Source organism: Entelurus aequoreus, linkage group LG08 (genome assembly GCF_033978785.1).
Source record: "Entelurus aequoreus isolate RoL-2023_Sb linkage group LG08, RoL_Eaeq_v1.1, whole genome shotgun sequence".
Classification (NCBI taxonomy): domain Eukaryota; kingdom Metazoa; phylum Chordata; class Actinopteri; order Syngnathiformes; family Syngnathidae; genus Entelurus; species Entelurus aequoreus.
Genome location: NC_084738.1, coordinates 79,464,301 through 79,485,223, shown reverse-complemented (window position 1 = coordinate 79,485,223; position 20,923 = coordinate 79,464,301). Strand labels below are relative to the sequence as shown.

The following is a 20,923-nucleotide window of genomic DNA, read 5'->3' as shown; positions in this document are numbered from 1 at the left end:
AGATTCGAGACGTAGTTTATATTACGCCGTAGCTGATTGGTCGATATGTTCCTTGTGACCAATCAGGACATCTGTTATGAATGATGACGTTAATAACGTCATCATTCATAATGGTTATTACCGCCATTTTCCATATGTAAACGATGTCGCTTCTTGAGAGAAAGGACGCTTTACGAGTAAAAGAAATTGATAAACATGTCAAAAATAAGTTTCAATGGGACTGGATGGAAAGGGAAATCACTGATACTGTTGGGAAGAAAGAAATTACGACTTTGTTCGGTGATTTTATTCGGAAAATCGATCGTCCCGGAAAGGTTTTGTGCATGTGGTGTCATGATGATATTGACTATGGATCACAAGGTTTCAAGGCTTTGGAAGTACATGCGAAACGCCAAAAACATGAAACAACTTGAAGCAAGAAAAAACAACTTTTCACTAGCTGGTACTTTTGGATGTCAACCGAAAGTGAGCAAACCTTACGGACTTCATCCTTTGTTTACATCGAGAGGAAAGATCCACCCAAACAACCCACTTCAGTTGCAGACAGGGTTGTTAATAATGAGGTAAGCTAAAATATATTTGCTTGCGAAATACGCATGTTTGTTTGAAATATTAACCAATTATTGCTTTGCGAAATATAAATATTTTTTTCTAAAAATAAAAAGCCACGTGAAAATATATTATGAAATTACAGAAATTCAAAGAGTCGCATTATTGATTCCAGTTAACAATTTATTTGAAATAAATTTGCATATAATACTATTTTGTAATATTAAGTTCTTATGTAGTCTCTTGAAACTATTGTCAGTGGTGTAACAATCTTGAAGGTCAATATTTTCACACTTGTTTCATGCAATATGTCAGTGTCCTCACATTATTATTATTTCCTATTTTCAAATATGAGTAAACAATACTAAACATCTTTAATTATTTTCATAAATGTATATCCTATTTTGGCAAAAATAATTAAATGTTTACATTTGGTATTTTGATATATTTATAACTAAACTTGTAGGCAATTGGGCATGTACATTAAAACTGTGAATTGTTATTAGTGGTTATGTATTTTACAATTAATGCTGCTTTCTGATAGCATATATCATGTAATAGTCTTAACTTTAAAATATATTTTGTATAATAATAAATCTTGGCAAACCTGTTACACCACTGATAATTTTTTTACCCCATATATACAATATCTGACTAATTATGTGGTAATACTGTAAATAAACTGTAGATCAGGGGTCACCAACGCGGTGCCCGCGGGCACCAGGTAGCCCGTAAGGACCAGATGAGTAGCCCGCTGGCCTGTTCTAAAAATAGCTCAAATAGCAGCACTAACCAGTGAGCTGCCTCTATTTTTTAAATAGTATTTATTTACTAGCAAGCTGGTCTCGCTTTGCCCGACATTTTTAATTCTAAGAGAGACAAAACTCAAATAGAATTTGAAAATCCAAGAAAATATTTTAAAGACTTGGTCTTCACTTGTTTAAATAAATTCAATAATTTTTTACTTTGTTTTTTATAACTTTCAGAAAGACAATTTTAGAGAAAAAATACAACCTTAAAAATGATTTAAGGATTTTTAAACATACACCTTTTTACCTTTTAAATTCCTTCCTCTTCTTTCCTGACAATTTAAATCAATGTTCAAGTAAAAAAATTTTTTTTATTGTAAAGAATAATAAATACATTTTAATTTAATTCTTCATTTTAGCTTCTGTTTTTTCGACGAAGAATATTTGTGAAATATTTCTTCAAACTTATTATGATTAAAATTAAAAAAAGGTATTCTGGCAAATCTAGAAAATCCGTAGAATCAAATTTGAATCTTATTTCAAAGTCTTTTGAATTTCTTTTAAAATTTTTGTTCTGGAAAATCTAGAAGAAATAATGATTTGTCTTTGTTAGAAATATAGCTTGGTCCTATTTGTTATATATTCTAACAAAGTGTAGATTGGATTTTAACCTATTTAAAACATGTCATCAAAATTTTGAAATTAATCTTAATCAGGAAAAATTACTAATGATGTTCCATAAATTCTTTTTTTAATTTTTTCAAAAAGATTCGAATTAGCTAGTTTTTCTCTTCTTTTTTTCGGTTGAATTTTGAATTTTAAAGAGTCGAAATTGAAGATAAACTATGTCAAAATTGAATTGTCATTTTTTTCGTGTTTTCTCCTCTTTTAAACCGTTCAATTAAGTGTAAATATCATTAATTATTAATAATAACATAGAGTTAAAGGTAAATTGAGCAAATTGGCTATTTCTGGCAATTTATTTAAGTGTGTATCAAACTGGTAGCCCTTCGCATTAACCAGTACCCAAGAAGTAGCTCTTGCTTTCAAAAAGGTTGGTGACCCCTGCTCTAGATAATAACACTGATCAATGTGACACCTGTGGATGTGAAATGAACACAAGATGTAAATATTAGTGACTAAATACTGTTGGGACTGAACCATATACAGTGATTCATTAGGATAATTGGGTTATGTATGTTCTATTAATGATGTTTTCATGTCTTTAAACACTAAAATATTTTCTTCAAATGGTGCTGTCTTTGTTCATTTTAGCATGTTAAATTGGTGAAAAACCAGGAGCTTCTGGAAAACCTGGACTTGGCTGGGGGCCTTCGTCCCCCAGACCCCCGGAAATGTTTTCAGTCTTTTTCATTGTGGTCAAATCACATGCCTGAATGTTAAGATTTCATCATTGATGTATAAACTATCAGACTGCGTGGTCGCTAGTAGTGGCTTTCAGTAGGCCTTTAAGCTGCTTGATATTTCTGATTGATTGCAAAACTTTAAAGTTGTTGTCACGGCAGTAAACAAAGTGGGAGTCAAACTTGTACATACTCATTTATTCCAATGATGTATCCAGTATATTAATATAATATATACACATATATATGTATTAGCTGTATACAGCTCAATGACCTTATGTTGCTATCTAGTGGACAACGTGACTAATTCAGGTCTATGACTTTTGCATGAAATTAAGCGCAGCATTACTTGAACCACATTTTTTAGCCCTATGCGGCCCCCAGGTCCAAAAGTTTGGACAGCCCTGGTCTAACCAGCTTGCTACGCTGACTCAGTCTCTCTGCGAGTGAGTGGTGAAGTCTTCTGATGCCTGAAGACACGCGCACGTCCTTTCGCTTCTGTCTCCTTGCTCGCTTTTATCTCCTCTCCTCAGCGCTAAGTTGGCCGCTAGCACTAACCGCTAAATCTTGCTCACTCAGTCCTGTCCCACGTTCAAAAAGCATCTTGGCTTGTTTGTGTGTGTGTGTGTGTGTGTGTGTGTGTGTGTGTGTGTTTGCGTGCACGCGTCACAAAGCCTGCATGTCAGCCATGTCTCTCTCTCTCTCTCTCTCTCGCCGCTGTCTGCCACTAACAGACGCAGACCCGCCTGGAGCTCGCCCACATTAAGGAGCTGGAGCAGAGTTTGCTCTTTGAAAAGGCCAAAGCGGAAAAACTCCAGCGGGATTTAGAGGACACTCGGGTAATGTGGCGGTCCCGTGGCGGCGTTTTAGTCAACAACCACACACACACACACACACACACACACACACACACACACACACACACACACACGCGTGTTGGGGTAGTGACACGCCAGCTCCAGCAGATGGCGCTGTGGTGAAAAAAAAAAAAGTGGTATGCGTCATTGTATTGTACTTAATGTAGTGCACTGTAAAAAATAGATGTATTTTGCAGTCAAAAATTGATGTTTTACTGTTATTTTTACGCTAAAATTCCAATTTTTCTACGTAAAATTTTTAGTCGCTTTTACAGTGCATTACTATAAATGGAAAAAAGGTACGACTGTTATTTTTACGCTGAAACTTCCAGTTTTTCACCGTAAAATTTTTAGCCATTGTTTTTACAGTACATTACTGTAAATGGAAAAATAGTACCACTGTTATTTTTACAGTAAAATTAAAATTGTTCTAAGTAAAATCTTTAGTCGTTGTTTTTAAAGTTCATTACTGTAAATGAAAAATATTTAGCTGTTTGTTTTTACAGTGCATTACTGTAAATGGTAAAACGGTACAACTGTTATTTCTTCGCTAAAATTCCAGTTTTTCAACGTAACATATTTAGTCGTTTTGACAGTGCATTACTATAAATGGAAAAAAGGTACGACTGTTATTTTTACGCTAAAATTCCAGTTTTTCAACGTAACATATTTAGTCGTTTTTACAGTGCATTACTATAAATGGAAAAAAGGTACGACTGTTATTTTTACGCTAAAATTCCAGTTTTTCACTGTAAATTCTTTCACCGTTGTTTTTACAGTGAATTACTGTAAATGGAAAAACGTAGCACTGTTTTTTTTTATGCTAAACTTCCAGTTTTTCACCGTAAAATTTTTAGCCATTGTTTTTACAGTACATTACTTTAAATGGAAAAATGGTACAACTGTTATTTTTACTGTAAAATTAAATTTTTTCTAAGTAAAATCTTTAGTCGTTGTTTTCACAGTTCATTACTGTAAATGGAAAATATTTAGCTGTTTGTTTTTACAGTGCATTACTGTAAATGGAAAAACGGTACAACTGTTATTTTTACGCTAAAATTCCAGTTTTTCAACGTAAAAGTTTTAGTCGTTTTTACAGTGCATTACTATAAATGGAAAAAAGGTACGACTGTTATTTTTACGCTAAAATTCCAGTTTTTCACTGTAGATTCTTTAACCGTTGTTTTTACAGTGAATTACTGTAAATGGAAAAACGTAGCACTGTTTTTTTATGCTAAACTTCCAGTTTTTCACCGTAAAATTTTTAGCCGTTTTTACAGTACATTATTGTAAATGGAAAAACGGAAGTTTTTCAACGTAAGATTTTTTGGCGTTGTTTTTACAGTGCATTACTATAAATGGAAAAAAGGTACGACTGTTATTTTTACGCTAAAATTCCAGTTTTTCACTGTAAATTCTTTAACCGTTGATTTTACAGTGAATTAATGTAAATGGAAAAATGTAGCACTGTTTTTTTTTTATGCTAAACTTCCAGTTTTTCACCGTAAATTTTTTAGCCATCGTTTTTACAGTACATTACTTTAAATGGAAAAAAAGTACCACTGTTATTTTTACTGTAAAATTTAATTTTTTCTAAGTAAAATATTTAGTCGTTGTTTTTACAGTTCATTACTGTAAATGGAAAATATTTAGCTGTTTGTTTTTACAGTGCATTACTGTAAATGGAAAAACGGTACAACTGTTATTCTTACGCTAAAATTCCAGTTTTTCAACGTAAAAGTTTTAGTCGTTTTTACAGTGCATTACTATAAATGGAAAAAAGGTACGACTGATATTTTTACGCTAAAATTCCAGTTTTTCACTGTAAATTCTTTAACCGTTGATTTTACAGTGAAAAACTGTAAATGGAAAAACGTAGCACTGTTTTTTTTTTTATGCTAAACTTCCAGTTTTTCACCGTAAATTTTTTAGCCATCGTTTTTACAGTACATTACTTTAAATGGAAAAAAAGTACCACTGTTATTTTTACTGTAAAATTTAATTTTTTCTGAGTAAAATATTCAGTCGTTGTTTTTACAGTTCATTACTGTAAATGGAAAATATTTAGCTGTTTGTTTTTACAGTGCATTACTGTAAATGGAAAAACGGTACAACTGTTATTCTTACGCTAAAATTCCAGTTTTTCAACGTAAAAGTTTTAGTCGTTTTTACAGTGCATTACTATAAATGGAAAAAAGGTACGACTGTTATTTTTACGCTAAAATTCCAGTTTTTCACTGTAAATTCTTAAACCGTTGTTTTTACAGTGAATTACTGTAAATGGAAAAACGTAGCACTGTTTTTTTTATGCTAAACTTCCAGTTTTTCACCGTAAAATTTGTAGCCATTGTTTTTACAGTACATTACTTTGAATGGAAAAATAGTACAACTGTTATTTTTACTGTAAAATTAAATTTTTTCTGAGTAAAATATTTAGTCGTTGTTTTTACAGTTCATTACTGTAAATGGAAAATATTTAGCTGTTTGTTTTTACAGTGCATTACTGTAAATGGAAAAACGGTACAACTGTTATTTTTACGCTAAAATTCCAGTTTTTCAACGTAAAAGTTTTAGTCGTTAACCGTTGTTTTTACAGTGAATTACTGTAAATGGAAAAACGTAGCACTGTTTTTTTTATGCTAAACTTCCAGTTTTTCACCGTAAAATTTTTAGCCATTGTTTTTACAGTACATTACTTTAAATGGAAAAATAGTACCACTGATATTTTTACTGTAAAATTAAAAATGTTCTAAGTAAAATCTTTAGTCGTTGTTTTTACAGTTGATTACTGTAAATGGAAAATATTTAGCTGTTTGTTTTTACAGTGCGTTACTGTAAATGGAAAAAAGGTACGACTGTTATTTTTACGCTAAAATTCCAGTTTTTCACTGTAAATTCTTTAACCGTTGTTTTTACAGTGAATTACTGTAAATGGAAAAACGTAGCACTGTTTTTTTATGCTAAACTTCCAGTTTTTCACCGTAAAATTTTTTGCCGTTTTTACAGTACATTATTGTAAATGGAAAAACGGAAGTTTTTCAACGTAAGATTTTTTGGCGTTGTTTTTACAGTGCATTACTATAAATGGAAAAAAGGTACGACTGTTATTTTTACCCTAAAATTCCAGTTTTTCACTGTAAATTCTTTAACCGTTGTTTTTACAGTGAATTACTGTAAATGGAAAAACCTAGCACTGTTTTTTTTTATGCTAAACTTCCAGTTTTTCACCGTAAAATTTTTAGCCATTGTTTTTACAGTACATTACTTTAAATGGAAAAAAAGTACCACTGTTTTTTACTGTAAAATTAAATTTTTTCTAAGTAAAATATTTAGTCGTTGTTTTTACACTTCATTACTGTAAATGGAAAATATTTAGCTGTTTGTTTTTACAGTGCATTACTGTAAATGGAAAAACGGTACAACTGTTATTCTTACGCTAAAATTCCAGTTTTTCAACGTAAAAGTTTTAGTCGTTTTTACAGTGCATTACTATAAATGGAAAAAAGGTACGACTGTTATTTTTATGCTAAAATTCCAGTTTTTCACTGTAAATTCTTTAACCGTTGTTTTTACAGTGAATTACTGTAAATGGAAAAACGTAGCACTGTTTTTTTATGCTAAACTTCCAGTTTTTCACCGTAAAATTTTTAGCCGTTTTTACAGTACATTATTGTAAATGGAAAAACAGAAGTTTTTTAACGTAAGATTTTTTTGGCGTTGTTTTTACAGTGCATTACTATAAATGGAAAAAAGGTACGACTGTTAATTCTTATGCTAAAATTTCATTTTTTTACTGTAAATTCTTTACAGTGAATTACTGTACATGGAAAAACGTACCACTGTTATTTTTACAGTAAAATTCAAAATTTTCAGGGTAAAATCTTTAGTCGTTGTTTTTACAGTGCATTATACCGTAAATGGAAAGTCTTTAGCTGTTGTTTTTACATTGCATTACTGTAAATGGAAAAACGGTACCACTGTTATTTTTACGGTAAAATGTAATTTTTCCACCGTAAAATCTTTTGTCGTTTTTACAGTGCATTACTGTAAAAGGAAAAACGGTACCACTGCTATTTTTACGCTAAACTTAAATTTTTTTCACCGTAAAATTTTTAGCCATTGTTTTTACAGTGTATTACTGTAAATGGAAAAACGGTAGCACCGTTATTTTTACGGTCAAATTCCAGTTTTTCCTGGTGAAAACTTTAGTCGTTGATTTTACAGTGCATTACTGTAAATGTCAAATCTTTAGCTGTTGTTTTACAGCGCATTACTGTAAATGGAAAAACGGTACCACTTATTTTTACGCGAAAATTCCAGTTTTTCACCATACATTTTTTGGTCATTTTTACAGTGCATTACTGTAAATGGAAAAACGGTAGCACTGTTATTTTTACGGTAAAATTAATAATTTTCACCGTAAAATCTTTGGTCGTTTTTACAGTGCATTACTGTAAATGGAAAAACGGTACCACTGCTATTTTTATGCAAAAATAAAAAAAATTTCACCGTAACATTTTTTGTTGTTTTTATAGTGCATTACTGTAAATGGAAAAACGGTAGCACTGTTATTTTTAGCAAAAATTCCAGTTTTTCACCGTAAATTTTTGGTCATTTTTACAGTACATTACTGTAAATGTCAAATCTTTAGCTGTTGTTTAACAGTGCATTACTGTAAATAATATAAATATTTATATATAAAAATATATATACATACATATATATATATATAATATATAAATATTATATATATTATTACTGTAAATGAAAAAACGGTACGACTGTTATTTTTACGCAAAAATTCCAGTTTTTCAACGTAAAAGTTTTAGTCATTTTTACAGTGCATTACTTTAAATGGAACAACGGTAGCACTGTTATTTTTACGGTAAAATTAATTTTTTTTTACTGTAAAATCTTTTTTCCTTTTTTCAGTGCATTACTTTAAATGGCTATTTTTACACTAAACTTAAATTTTTTCACCGTAAAATGTTTAGCCATTGTTTTTACAGTGCATTACTGTAAATGGAAAAACGCTAGCACTGTTATTTTTAGGCAAAAATTCCAGTTTTTCACCGTAAATTTTTGGTCATTTTTACAGTGCATTACTGTAAATGGAAAAATGGTAGCACTGTTATTTTTACGGTCAAATTCCAGTTTTTCCTGGTGAAATCTTTAGTCGTTGATTTTACAGTACATTACTGTAAATGTCAAATCTTTAGCTGTTGTTTTACAGTGCATTACTGTAAATAATATAAATATTTATATATAAAAATATATATACATACATATATATATATATAATATATAAATATTATATATATTATTACTGTAAATGAAAAAACGGTACAGTTTTTCAACGTAAAAGTTTTAGTCATTTTTACAGTGCATTACTTTAAATGGAACAACGGTAGCACTGTTATTTTTACGGTAAAATTGAATTTTTTTTACTGTAAAATCTTTTTTCCTTTTTTCAGTGCATTACTTTAAATGGCTATTTTTACACTAAACTTAAATTTTTTCACCGTAAAATGTTTAGCCATTGTTTTTACAGTGCATTACTGTAAATGGAAAAACGCTAGCACTGTTATTTTTAGGCAAAAATTCCAGTTTTTCACCGTAAATTTTTGGTCATTTTTACAGTGCATTACTGTAAATGGAAAAATGGTAGCACTGTTATTTTTACGGTCAAATTCCAGTTTTTCCTGGTGAAATCTTTAGTCGTTGATTTTACAGTACATTACTGTAAATGTCAAATCTTTAGCTGTTGTTTTACAGTGCATTACTGTAAATAATATAAATATTTATATATAAAAATATATATACATACATATATATATATATAATATATAAATATTATATATATTATTACTGTAAATGAAAAAACGGTACAGTTTTTCAACGTAAAAGTTTTAGTCATTTTTACAGTGCATTACTTTAAATGGAACAACGGTAGCACTGTTATTTTTACGGTAAAATTGAATTTTTTTTACTGTAAAATCTTTTTTCCTTTTTTCAGTGCATTACTTTAAATGGCTATTTTTACACTAAACTTACATTTTTTCACCGTAAAATTTTTAGCCATTGTTTTTACAGTGCATTACTGTAAATGGAAAAACGCTAGCACTGTTATTTTTAGGCAAAAATTCCAGTTTTTCACCGTAAATTTTTGGTCATTTTTACAGTGCATTACTGTAAATGGAAAAATGGCAGCACTGTTATTTTTACGGTCAAATCCCAGTTTTTCCTGGTGAAATCTTTAGTCGTTGATTTTACAGTACATTACTGTAAATGTCAAATCTTTAGCTGTTGTTTTACAGTGCATTACTGTAAATAATATAAATATTTATATATAAAAATATATATACATACATATATATAATATATAAATATTATATATTTTATTACTGTAAATGAAAAAACGGTAGTTTTTCAACGTAAAAGTTTTAGTAATTTTTACAGTGCATTACTTTAAATGGAACAACGGTAGCACTGTTATTTTTACGGTAAAATTAATTTTTTTTTACTGTAAAATCTTTTTTCCTTTTTTCAGTGCATTACTTTAAATGGCTATTTTTACACTAAACTTAAATTTTTTCACCGTAAAGTTTTTAGCCATTGTTTTTACAGTGCATTACTGTAAATGGAAAAACGCTAGCACTGTTATTTTTACGCAAAAATTCCAGTTTTTCACTGTAAAATCGACTGCAGTGTGTCCAATGAGCTACATGATTGTTCACCACAAGCTGCTACCCTCGTGCTAAGTTAGCGCCTAGCTAAAGACGCGTGGACCTCGTTGTTGTTTGCCAATTTCGGGTCCGAGCCGGCGGCGGCTAACGCTAACGGCAATGCTAACGACTGTGAATGGCGCAGGTGGCTACGGTGTCTGAGCGCTCGCGCATCATGGAGCTGGAGCGGGAGGCGGCCGACCTCCAGCTGCGACTGCGGGCGTCCCGGCAGAAGGAGGACGCCGTGTCTCTGTCGGAGCGGCAGATGAGCGGCCTCAGGGCCGAGGCGCAGTCCCAGGAGAAGAAGGTGAGGAGGCGCTCGCTCCGCTGGCCGAGGCGCTCAAGTACATCCTGGATGTCCCCCGCAGATCAGCCAGCTGAGCGTGGACCTGGAGACCAAGGACAAGGAGCTGCGGTCCGTGCAGGAAGACAAGGAGTCTCTGCAGCAGCAAGTCAGCAGCTTGGTAAGAACTGAATAATTGACTGTGGCGTAAAGAGGAGAAAGATGATGTCATCAGAGCAAAGAGCATTGATGACATGGAGTCAAAGCAGCGTACCACTTCCTGCCACTGGGGGCAGCACATGTCAGCTCAGTGAAAGTGTAAGGATGTTGTTTGCTTACTTTCATCTGCTGCCGTGCCAGACATTTACAGCAACGCTTTTTGGATTTAGTTAGCTGGCGCTCGTTAACAAAGTGTCCTCGTTAGCAAATTGTCCTCGTAAGCAAAGTGTCCTCGTTAACAAAGTGTCCTCGTTAACAAAGTGTCCTCGTTAGCGGCGCTTCCCCCACAATCAAATGTTGATGCCTCTCTCTCGTCTCCTCGCGCTCAAGCTGGAGCAGGCCGGCCAGGACAGAACCAGGACGCTGAAGGCCACGCAAGGTGAACATGCCAGATGTCACCTGTCACAACACTTGACCTTCTATCTTACCTGTCACCTTACCTGCCACATTACCTATACACCTTCTATCTCACTTGTCACCTTACCTGTTGCCTCACCTGCCGCAACATTTACCTGCCACCTCACCTGTCACTTTACCTGCCACAGCATTTATTAACCTTCTATCTCACCTGTCACCCCACCTGCCATTTTACCTGTCACCTTACCTGTCGCCTCACCTGCCACAAAACTTAACCTTCTATTTTACCTGCCACCTCACCTGTCACCTCACCTGCCACATTACCTATACACCTTCTATTTGTCACCTTACCTGTTGCCTCACCTGCCGCAACATTTACCTGCCACCTCACCTGTCACTTTACCTGCCACAACATTTATTAACCTTCTATCTCACCTGTCACCTCACCTGCCATTTTACCTGTCACCTTACCTGCCACAAAACTTAACCTTCTATCTCACCTACCACCTTACCTGCCACCTCACCTGTCACTTTACCTGCCACAGCATTTATTAACCTTCTATCTCACCTGTCACCCCACCTGCCATTTTACCTGTCACCTTACCTGTCGCCTCACCTGCCACAAAACTTAACCTTCTATTTTACCTGCCACCTCACCTGTCACCTCACCTGCCACATTACCTATACACCTTCTATTTGTCACCTTACCTGTTGCCTCACCTGCCGCAACATTTACCTGCCACCTCACCTGTCACTTTACCTGCCACAACATTTATTAACCTTCTATCTCACCTGTCACCTCACCTGCCATTTTACCTGTCACCTTACCTGCCACAAAACTTAACCTTCTATCTCACCTACCACCTTACCTACCACCTCAGCTGTCGCCTCATTTGCCACAACATTTAACCTATCTCACCTGCCACCTTACCTGTCACAACACTTAACCTTGTATCTCACCTACCACCTTACCTGCCACCTTACTTGTCGCCTCACCTACCACGACATTTAACCTTTTGTCTCACCTGCCACCTCACCTGTCACCTCACCTGTCTGTCACCTTATCTGCCACAACACTTAACCTTCTATCTCACCTGCCACCTTAGCTGTCACCTTACCTGTTGCCTCACCTGCCACAAAACTTAACCTTCTATTTTACCTGCCACCTCACCTGTCACCTCACCTGCCACATTACCTATACACCTTCTATTTGTCACCTTACCTGTTGCCTCACCTGCCGCAACATTTACCTGCCACCTCACCTGTCACTTTACCTGCCACAACATTTATTAACCTTCTATCTCACCTGTCACCTCACCTGCCATTTTACCTGTCACCTTACCTGCCACAAAACTTAACCTTCTATCTCACCTACCACCTTACCTGTCACCTTACCTGCCACCTCAGCTGTCGCCTCATTTGCCACAACATTTAACCTATCTCACCTGCCACCTTACCTGTCACAACACTTAACCTTGTATCTCACCTACCACCTTACCTGCCACCTTACTTGTCGCCTCACCTACCACGACATTTAACCTTTTGTCTCACCTGCCACATCACCTGTCACCTCACCTGTCTTGTCACCTTATCTGCCACAACACTTAACCTTCTATCTCACCTGCCACCTTAGCTGTCACCTTACCTGTCGCCTCACTTGCCACAACACTTAACCTATCTCACCTACCACCTTACCTGTCACCTTACCTGTCGCCTCACCTGCCACAACACTTAACATTCTATCTCACTTGCCACCTTACCGGCCACTTTAGTTGTCACCTTACCTGTCGCCTCACTTGCCACAACACTTAACATATCTCACCTGCAACCTAACCTATCACCTTACATGTCACCTCACCTGTCATCTTACCTGTCACAGAACACTTAACATTCTATCTCACCTGCCACCTTACCGGCCACCTTAGCTGTCGCCTCACCTGCCACAACACTTAACCTATCTCACCTGCCACCTTACCTGTCATCTTACCTGTCACACAACACTTAACATTCTATCTCACCTGCCACCTTACATGTCTCCTTACCTGTCACACAACACTTAACCTTCTATCTCACCTTACCTGTCATCTTACCTGTCACACAACACTTAACCTTCTATCTCACCTTACCTGTCATCTTACCTGTCACACAACACTTAACCTTCTATCTCACCTTACCTGTCACCTTACCTGTCATCTTACCTGTCACACAACACTTAACCTTCTATCTCACCTTACTTGTCACCTTACCTGTCATCTTACCTGTCACACAACACTTAACCTTCTATCTCACCTTACTTGTCACCTTACCTGTCATACACTTGGCAACCTCACATGTCAGAAAACCTGTCCACCTGTCACAGTTACTGACAAATCACATCTCCTCACCTGCCATCCTACCTGTCACCTTTACTGGCATCCAACCCACCACCACCATTTGCCGACCTTACCTGTGCCCCCACCCGTAACTTCTTTTGTCCCCTGTACCTGCGCGCTCACCTGTCAGCCCAGCTGTGACGGCTTGTTGTGCTTGTGTGTGTCAGAGGTGGAGCAGCTGAAGAAGGACATGGAGGTGCTGAGGGAGGAGAGGCACTGCAGGGAAAATGAACTTAAAGCTCTCTTGACTCAGGTAGGATCACATTTTCGCTCCGCTAACTCACTTCTAACTTCATATTTCCTCGCAGTTTCTATATTAGAATATTCAAAAACAGCAAAAGGGACAAGCGGTAGAAAATGGATTGATGGGTTTTTGGACAAATGTCAAAAATGAGTGCTGCAGAGAGTGAAGAAATTGTGGATAAAAAATATAAGAAAATAAATACATTTTAAAAAAAGATCCATTTTCTATGTCGCTAAAAAACTAAATACAATTGAAAAATATTTGTGCGGCAGAGAGAGAAGGAATTCCATCCATCATCTATTTCCTACGTCGATAAAAAAAATAGATGAATAAATAAAATAAAATAAATAAAAAATTTGTGCTGTAGAGAGCGAAGAAATTGTCGACGAAAAATACGATAAAATAAATACATTTAAATAAAAGAGTGCTGCAAGGAGCAAATAAATTGTCGCTAAAAAATAAAATAAAATTTAAAAAAATGAGTGCTGCAGAGACTGAAAAAATTATATCCATCATCCATTTCCTACGTCGATATAAAAAATAGATAAATAAAGAAAAAAAAGAAAAAATTGTGCTGTAGAGAGCGAAGAAATTGTCGATAAAAAATAGAATAAAGTAAATACATTTAAATAAAAGAGTGCTGCAAGAAGCAAATACATTGTCACTAACAAAATAAATAAATTTAAAAAAAAATGTTTTAAATTAGTGCTGCAGAGAGTGAAGAAATTCCGTCCCTCCATTTATTTCCTACCTCGATAAAAAATAGATAGATGAATAAATAGAAATTAAAGAAAAATTTTTAAAAATTAGTGCTGCAGAGAGAGAAGAAATTGTTGATAAAAAATATAACAAAATACGTTTTAATAAAAGACTGCTACAAGGAACAAATAAATTGTCGCTAAAAACAAAATAAAGAAACTAAAATAAAAAATGAGTGCTGCAGAGAGCTAAGAAATTGTCAAAACAAAAAATAATAAAATAAAGAGTGCTGCAGAGAGCGAAGAAATTCCATCCGTCATCAAAAAATTGATGAATAAATAAAATACAATTTAAAAACAATTAGTGCTGTAGAGAACGAAGAAATTGTCGATAAAAAATTGAATAAAATAAATACATTTAAATAAAAGAGTGCTGCAAGGAGCAAATAAATTGTCGCTAAAAACAAAATAAAAAATAAAGAAACTAAAATAAAATGTTAGTGCTGCAGAGAGCTAAGAAATTGTCAAAACAAAAAATAATAAAATAAAGAGTGCTGCAGAGAGCGAAGAAATTCCATCCGTCATCCACTTCCTACATCGATAAAAAAAATTGATAAATAAAAAAAATACAATTTAAACACAATTAGTGCTGTAGAGAGCGAAGAAATTGTCGATTAAAAATGGAATAAAATAAATACATTTAAATAAAAGAGTGCTGCAAGGAGCAAATAAATGATATCCATCCATTTTCTATTTCGCTAAAAAACTAAATAAATAAATTATATCCATCATCCATTTCTTACATCGATAAAAAAAAAAAAAAAATTGAAAAAAAATTAGTGCTGTAGAGAGAGAAGAAATTGTCGATAAAAAATAGAATAAAATAAAGACTTTTAAATGAAAGAGTGCTGCAAGGAGCAAATAAATTGTCGCTAAAAAACAAAATAAATAAATACAATTTAAAAAAAATTAGTGATGCAGATAGTGAAAAAATTATATCCATCCATTTTCTATGTCGCTAAAAAAACTAAATAAATAAAATAAATACATTTAAATAAAAGAGTGCTGCAAGGAGCAAATAATGTTTTGCTAAAAAACTAACTAAATAAATACATAAAATAAAAAAAGTGCTGCAGAAAGCAAAGAAATTGTCAAAAACCAAACAAATAAACTTTAAAAAAAGAGATCCGGAGAGAGAGAAGAAATTGTGCAAGACTGGTTAAAACTGCACCACCTTAGCTGCGCTCAGACATTCGGATGTGAATAGATTTTTTTTTTCTCCCCTACTAATTTAACTTAGACTTAGACTTTCTTTTTATCCTCATTCGAATTTGAACTTTACAGTACAGATAAGAAATAAATGTTGTTGTATTAGCTGGTTGTAGTGCAGGATAAAAGAGCAATAAAGTGCAGATATAAATAAATAGATTACTGTACAGATAAATATATTGCACTTTTGCATATGCATCCACGTTTATGGATGTATGTTATATTGTCTTTATATTCCAGCCAGTTAATCCCTTTTTGGGGGGAATTGAGGGGATTGAGGGACTCATAAAAAGTGATGATAAATGAATTTACATCCAATTATGACCCATAAAAAGTGATGATAAATGAATTTACATCCAATTATGACTCATAAAAAGTGATTATATATGAATTTACATCCAATTATGACCCATAAAAAGTGATGATAAATGAATTTACATCCCATTATGACTCATAAAAAGTGATTATATATGAATTTACATCCAATTATGACCCATAAAAAGTGATGATAAATGAATTTACATCCAATTATGACTCATAAAAAGTGATTATATATGAATTTACATCCAATTATGACCCATAAAAAGTGATGATAAATGAATTTACATCCAATTATGACTCATAAAAAGTGATTATATATGAATTTACATCCAATTATGACTCATAAAAAGTGATGATAAATGAATTTACATCCAATTATGACTCGTAAAAAGTGCTGATATATGAATTTACATCCAATTATGACTCGTAAAAAGTGATGATAAATGAATTTACATCCAATTATGACTTATAAAAAGTGATGATAAATGAATTTATATCCAATTATGACTCATAAAAAGTGATTATATATGAATTTACATCCAATTATGACTTGTAAAAAGTGATTATATATGAATTTACATCCAATTATGACTCATAAAAAGTGATGATAAATGAATTTACATCCAATTTTGACTCATAAAAAGTGATGATAAATGAATTTACATCCAATTATTACTCGTAAAAAGTGATTATATATGAATTTACATCCAATTATGACTCACAAAAAGTGACGATAAATGAATTTACATCCAATTATGACTCGTAAAAAGTGATGATAAATGAATTTACATCCAATTATGACTTATAAAAAGTGATGATAAATGAATTTATATCCAATTATGACTCATAAAAAGTGATTATATATGAATTTACATCCAATTATGACTTGTAAAAAGTGATTATATATGAATTTACATCCAATTATGACTCATAAAAAGTGATGATAAATGAATTTACATCCAATTTTGACTCATAAAAAGTGATGATAAATGAATTTACATCCAATTATTACTCGTAAAAAGTGATTATATATGAATTTACATCCAATTATGACTCATAAAAAGTGACGATAAATGAATTTACATCCAATTATGACTCATAAAAAGTGATGATAAATGAATTTACATCCAATTATGACTCATAAAAAGTGATGATAAATTAATTTACATACAATTATGACTCGTAAAAAGTGATTATATATGAATTTACATCCAATTATGACTCGTAAAAAGTGATTATAAATGAATTTACATCCAATTATGACTCATAAAAAGTGATGATAAATGAATTTACATCCAATTATGACTCATAAAAAGTGATGATAAATGAATTTACATCCAATTATTACTCGTAAAAAGTGATTATATATGAATTTACATCCAATTATGACTCATAAAAAGTGACAATAAATGAATTTACATCCAATTATGACTCATAAAAAGTGACGATAAATGAATTTACATCCAATTATGACTCATAAAAAGTGATGATAAATGAATTTACATCCAATTATGACTCGTAAAAAGTGATTAAATATGAATTTACATCCAATTATGACTCGTAAAAAGTGATTATAAATGAATTTACATCCAATTATGACTCCTAAAAAGTGCTGATAAATGAAATTATTTCCAATTATGACTCGTAAAAAGTGATGATAAATGAAATGATTTCCAATTATGACTCATAAAAAGTGATGATAAATGAATTTACATCCAATTATGACTCGTAAAAAGTGATTATAAATGAATTTACATCCAATTATGACTCCTAAAAAGTGCTGATAAATGAGATTATTTCCAATTATGACTCGTAAAAAGTGATGATAAATGAAATGATTTCCAATTATGACTCATAAAAAGTGATGATAAATGAATTTACATCCAATTATTACTCGTAAAAAGTGATTATATATGAATTTACATCCAATTATGACTCATAAAAAGTGACGATAAATGAATTTACATCCAGTTATGACTCATAAAAAGTGATGATAAATGAATTTACATCCAATTATGACTCATAAAAAGTGATGATAAATTAATTTACATACAATTATGACTCGTAAAAAGTGATTATATATGAATTTACATCCAATTATGACTCGTAAAAAGTGATTATAAATGAATTTACATCCAATTATGACTCCTAAAAAGTGCTGATAAATGAAATTATTTCCAATTATGACTCGTAAAAAGTGATGATAAATGAAATTATTTCCAATTATGACTCATAAAAAGTGATGATATATGAATTTACATCCAATTATGACTCATAAAAAGTGATTATATATGAATTTACATCCAATTATGACTCATAAAAAGTGATTATATATGAATTTACATCCAATTATGACTCGTAAAAAGTGATGATAAATGAATGTACATCCAATTATGACTCATAAAAAGTGATGATATATGAATTTACATCCAATTATGACTCATAAAAAGTGATGATAAATAAATTTACATCCAATTATGACTCATAAAAAGTGATTATATATGAATTTACATCCAATTATGACTTGTAAAATGTGATTATATATGAATTTACATCCAATTATGACTCATAAAAAGTGATGATAAATGAATTTACATCCAATTATGACTCATAAAAAGTGATGATAAATGAATTTACATCCAATTATTACTCGTAAAAAGTGATTATATATGAATTTACATCCAATTATGACTCATAAAAAGTGACAATAAATGAATTTACATCCAATTATGACTCATAAAAAGTGACGATAAATGAATTTACATCCAATTATGACTCATAAAAAGTGATGATAAATGAATTTACATCCAATTATGACTCGTAAAAAGTGATTAAATATGAATTTACATCCAATTATGACTCGTAAAAAGTGATTATAAATTAATTTACATCCAATTATGACTCCTAAAAAGTGCTGATAAATGAAATTATTTCCAATTATGACTCGTAAAAAGTGATGATAAATGAAATGATTTCCAATTATGACTCATAAAAAGTGATGATATATGAATTTACATCCAATTATGACTCATAAAAAGTGATTATATATGAATTTACATCCAATTATGACTCGTAAAAAGTGATGATATATGAATTTACATCCAATTATGACTCGTAAAAAGTGATGATAAATGAATTTACATCCAATTATGACTCATAAAAAGTGATTATATATGAATTTACATCCAATTATGACTCGTAAAAAGTGATAGATGAATTTACATCCAATTATGCAGTGCTAAAAAAATACATTCTAACTAAATTCATAAATAAATAATATTGCTTAGATAAACTGCCAAAAAATGAAAGTGCAACTGAAAATACATCTTCACCACTTTGGTCACAATGTTTGCCTTTTTGATCGTTTGTTCAACTTAATAGGTGTCTTTTTCCAGAACATTCTGTGACTTGATTGAGGGACTTCTGACTCGGTCATGTTTGGATGTTTCAGTGCGAGCTGATTGACGCCGAGTGCCTGTGCACACTTGGTGGTAGAACAGCTGGGAGAAAGCGGGGGGGGTGGGGGGTGGGGCGGGGCATAGTGGCGCTTACATAATGGGAGCCGGAGTGAGCAAGCGAGAGGGGGGAGAGAGAGGGTGCTCGGTGACATCACAAGACAGAGCAGCAAGGAGGCGTTTAGCGGTGGAGCTCCGGGTGCAGGCATGGACGTGGCGGCGGCGGCGGCGCTGCATCGCGCTTACTCTGTGTATTCTCCTGGCTACCAGGTACAAACCCTCGCTTCTTTAGTCCTCACCACACCTCGGGGGACCCAACGTGTACGTCCCGCTTTTTTGTTAGGTCTGACTTTTCAATAGACGACTCAGTCGCTCTTCTGACGTACGCCTGCAGACACACATTTACTTGACGTATAGAAATACAAAACAGCCTCACCATCGGCAGAGACTTGGCTCTATGTCTGGTCCGATAAGATGTGATGATGCACATGAATGACTACTTTGGTTTTAGCCACGTTATATTTCAAGTGACGATGCACATGAATGACTACTTTTGTTTTAGCCACGTTATATTTCTAGTGACGATGCACATGAATGACTACTTTTGTTTTAGCCACGTTATATTTCAAGTGACGATGCACATGAATGACTACTTTTGTTTTAGCCACGTTATATTTCTAGTGACGATGCACATGAATGACTACTTTTGTTTTAGCCACGTTATATTTCAAGTGACGATGCACATGAATGACTACTTTTGTTTTAGCCACGTTATATTTCTAGTGATGATGCACATGAATGACTACTTTTGTTTTAGCCACGTTATATTTCAAGTGATGATGCACAAGGATGACTACTTTTGTTTTAGCCACGTTATATTTCTAGTGATGATGCACATGAATGACTACTTTTGTTTTAGCCACGTTATATTTCTAGTGACGATGCACATGAATAACTACTTTTGTTTTAGCCATGTTATATTTCAAGTGATGATGCACGTGAATGACTACTTTTGTTTTAGCCACGTTAAATTTCAAGTGATGATGCACAAGAATGATTACTTTTGTTTTAGCCACGTTATATTTCTAGTGACGATGCACATGAATGACTACTTTTGTTTTAGCCACGTTATATTTCAAGTGACGATGCACATGAATGACTACTTTTGTTTTAGCCACGTTATATTTGAAGTGATGATGCACATGAATGACTACTTTTGTTTTAGCCACGTTATATTTCTAGTGATGATGCACATGAATGACTACTTTTGTTTTAGCCACGTTATATTTCTAGTGACGATGCACATGAATGACTACTTTTGTTTTAGCCACGTTATATTTCAAGTGACGATGCACATGAATGACTACTTTTGTTTTAGCCACATTATATTTCTAGTGATGATGCACATGAATGACTACTTTTGTTTTAGCCACGTTATATTTCAAGTGATGATGCACAAGG

General features: G+C 33.0%; 1 protein-coding gene across 2 annotated transcripts in view; it reads left to right on the top strand.

The window, feature by feature from the left end:
• The window catches only part of LOC133656318 (CAP-Gly domain-containing linker protein 1-like), a 60,555-nt gene that overhangs the window by 22,242 nt on the left and 17,390 nt on the right, over nt 1–20,923 (top strand). Inside the window, exons 10-14 of one of the 2 annotated variants that reach the window (XM_062057346.1) lie at nt 3,397–3,501; nt 10,390–10,551; nt 10,613–10,708; nt 11,077–11,125; nt 13,643–13,728. In XM_062057346.1, coding sequence (XP_061913330.1) covers nt 3,397–3,501; nt 10,390–10,551; nt 10,613–10,708; nt 11,077–11,125; nt 13,643–13,728 — 498 coding nt within the window. The remainder of the gene's footprint in view (nt 1–3,396; nt 3,502–10,389; nt 10,552–10,612; nt 10,709–11,076; nt 11,126–13,642; nt 13,729–20,923) is intronic. The other variant, XM_062057347.1, reaches the window with a different exon arrangement.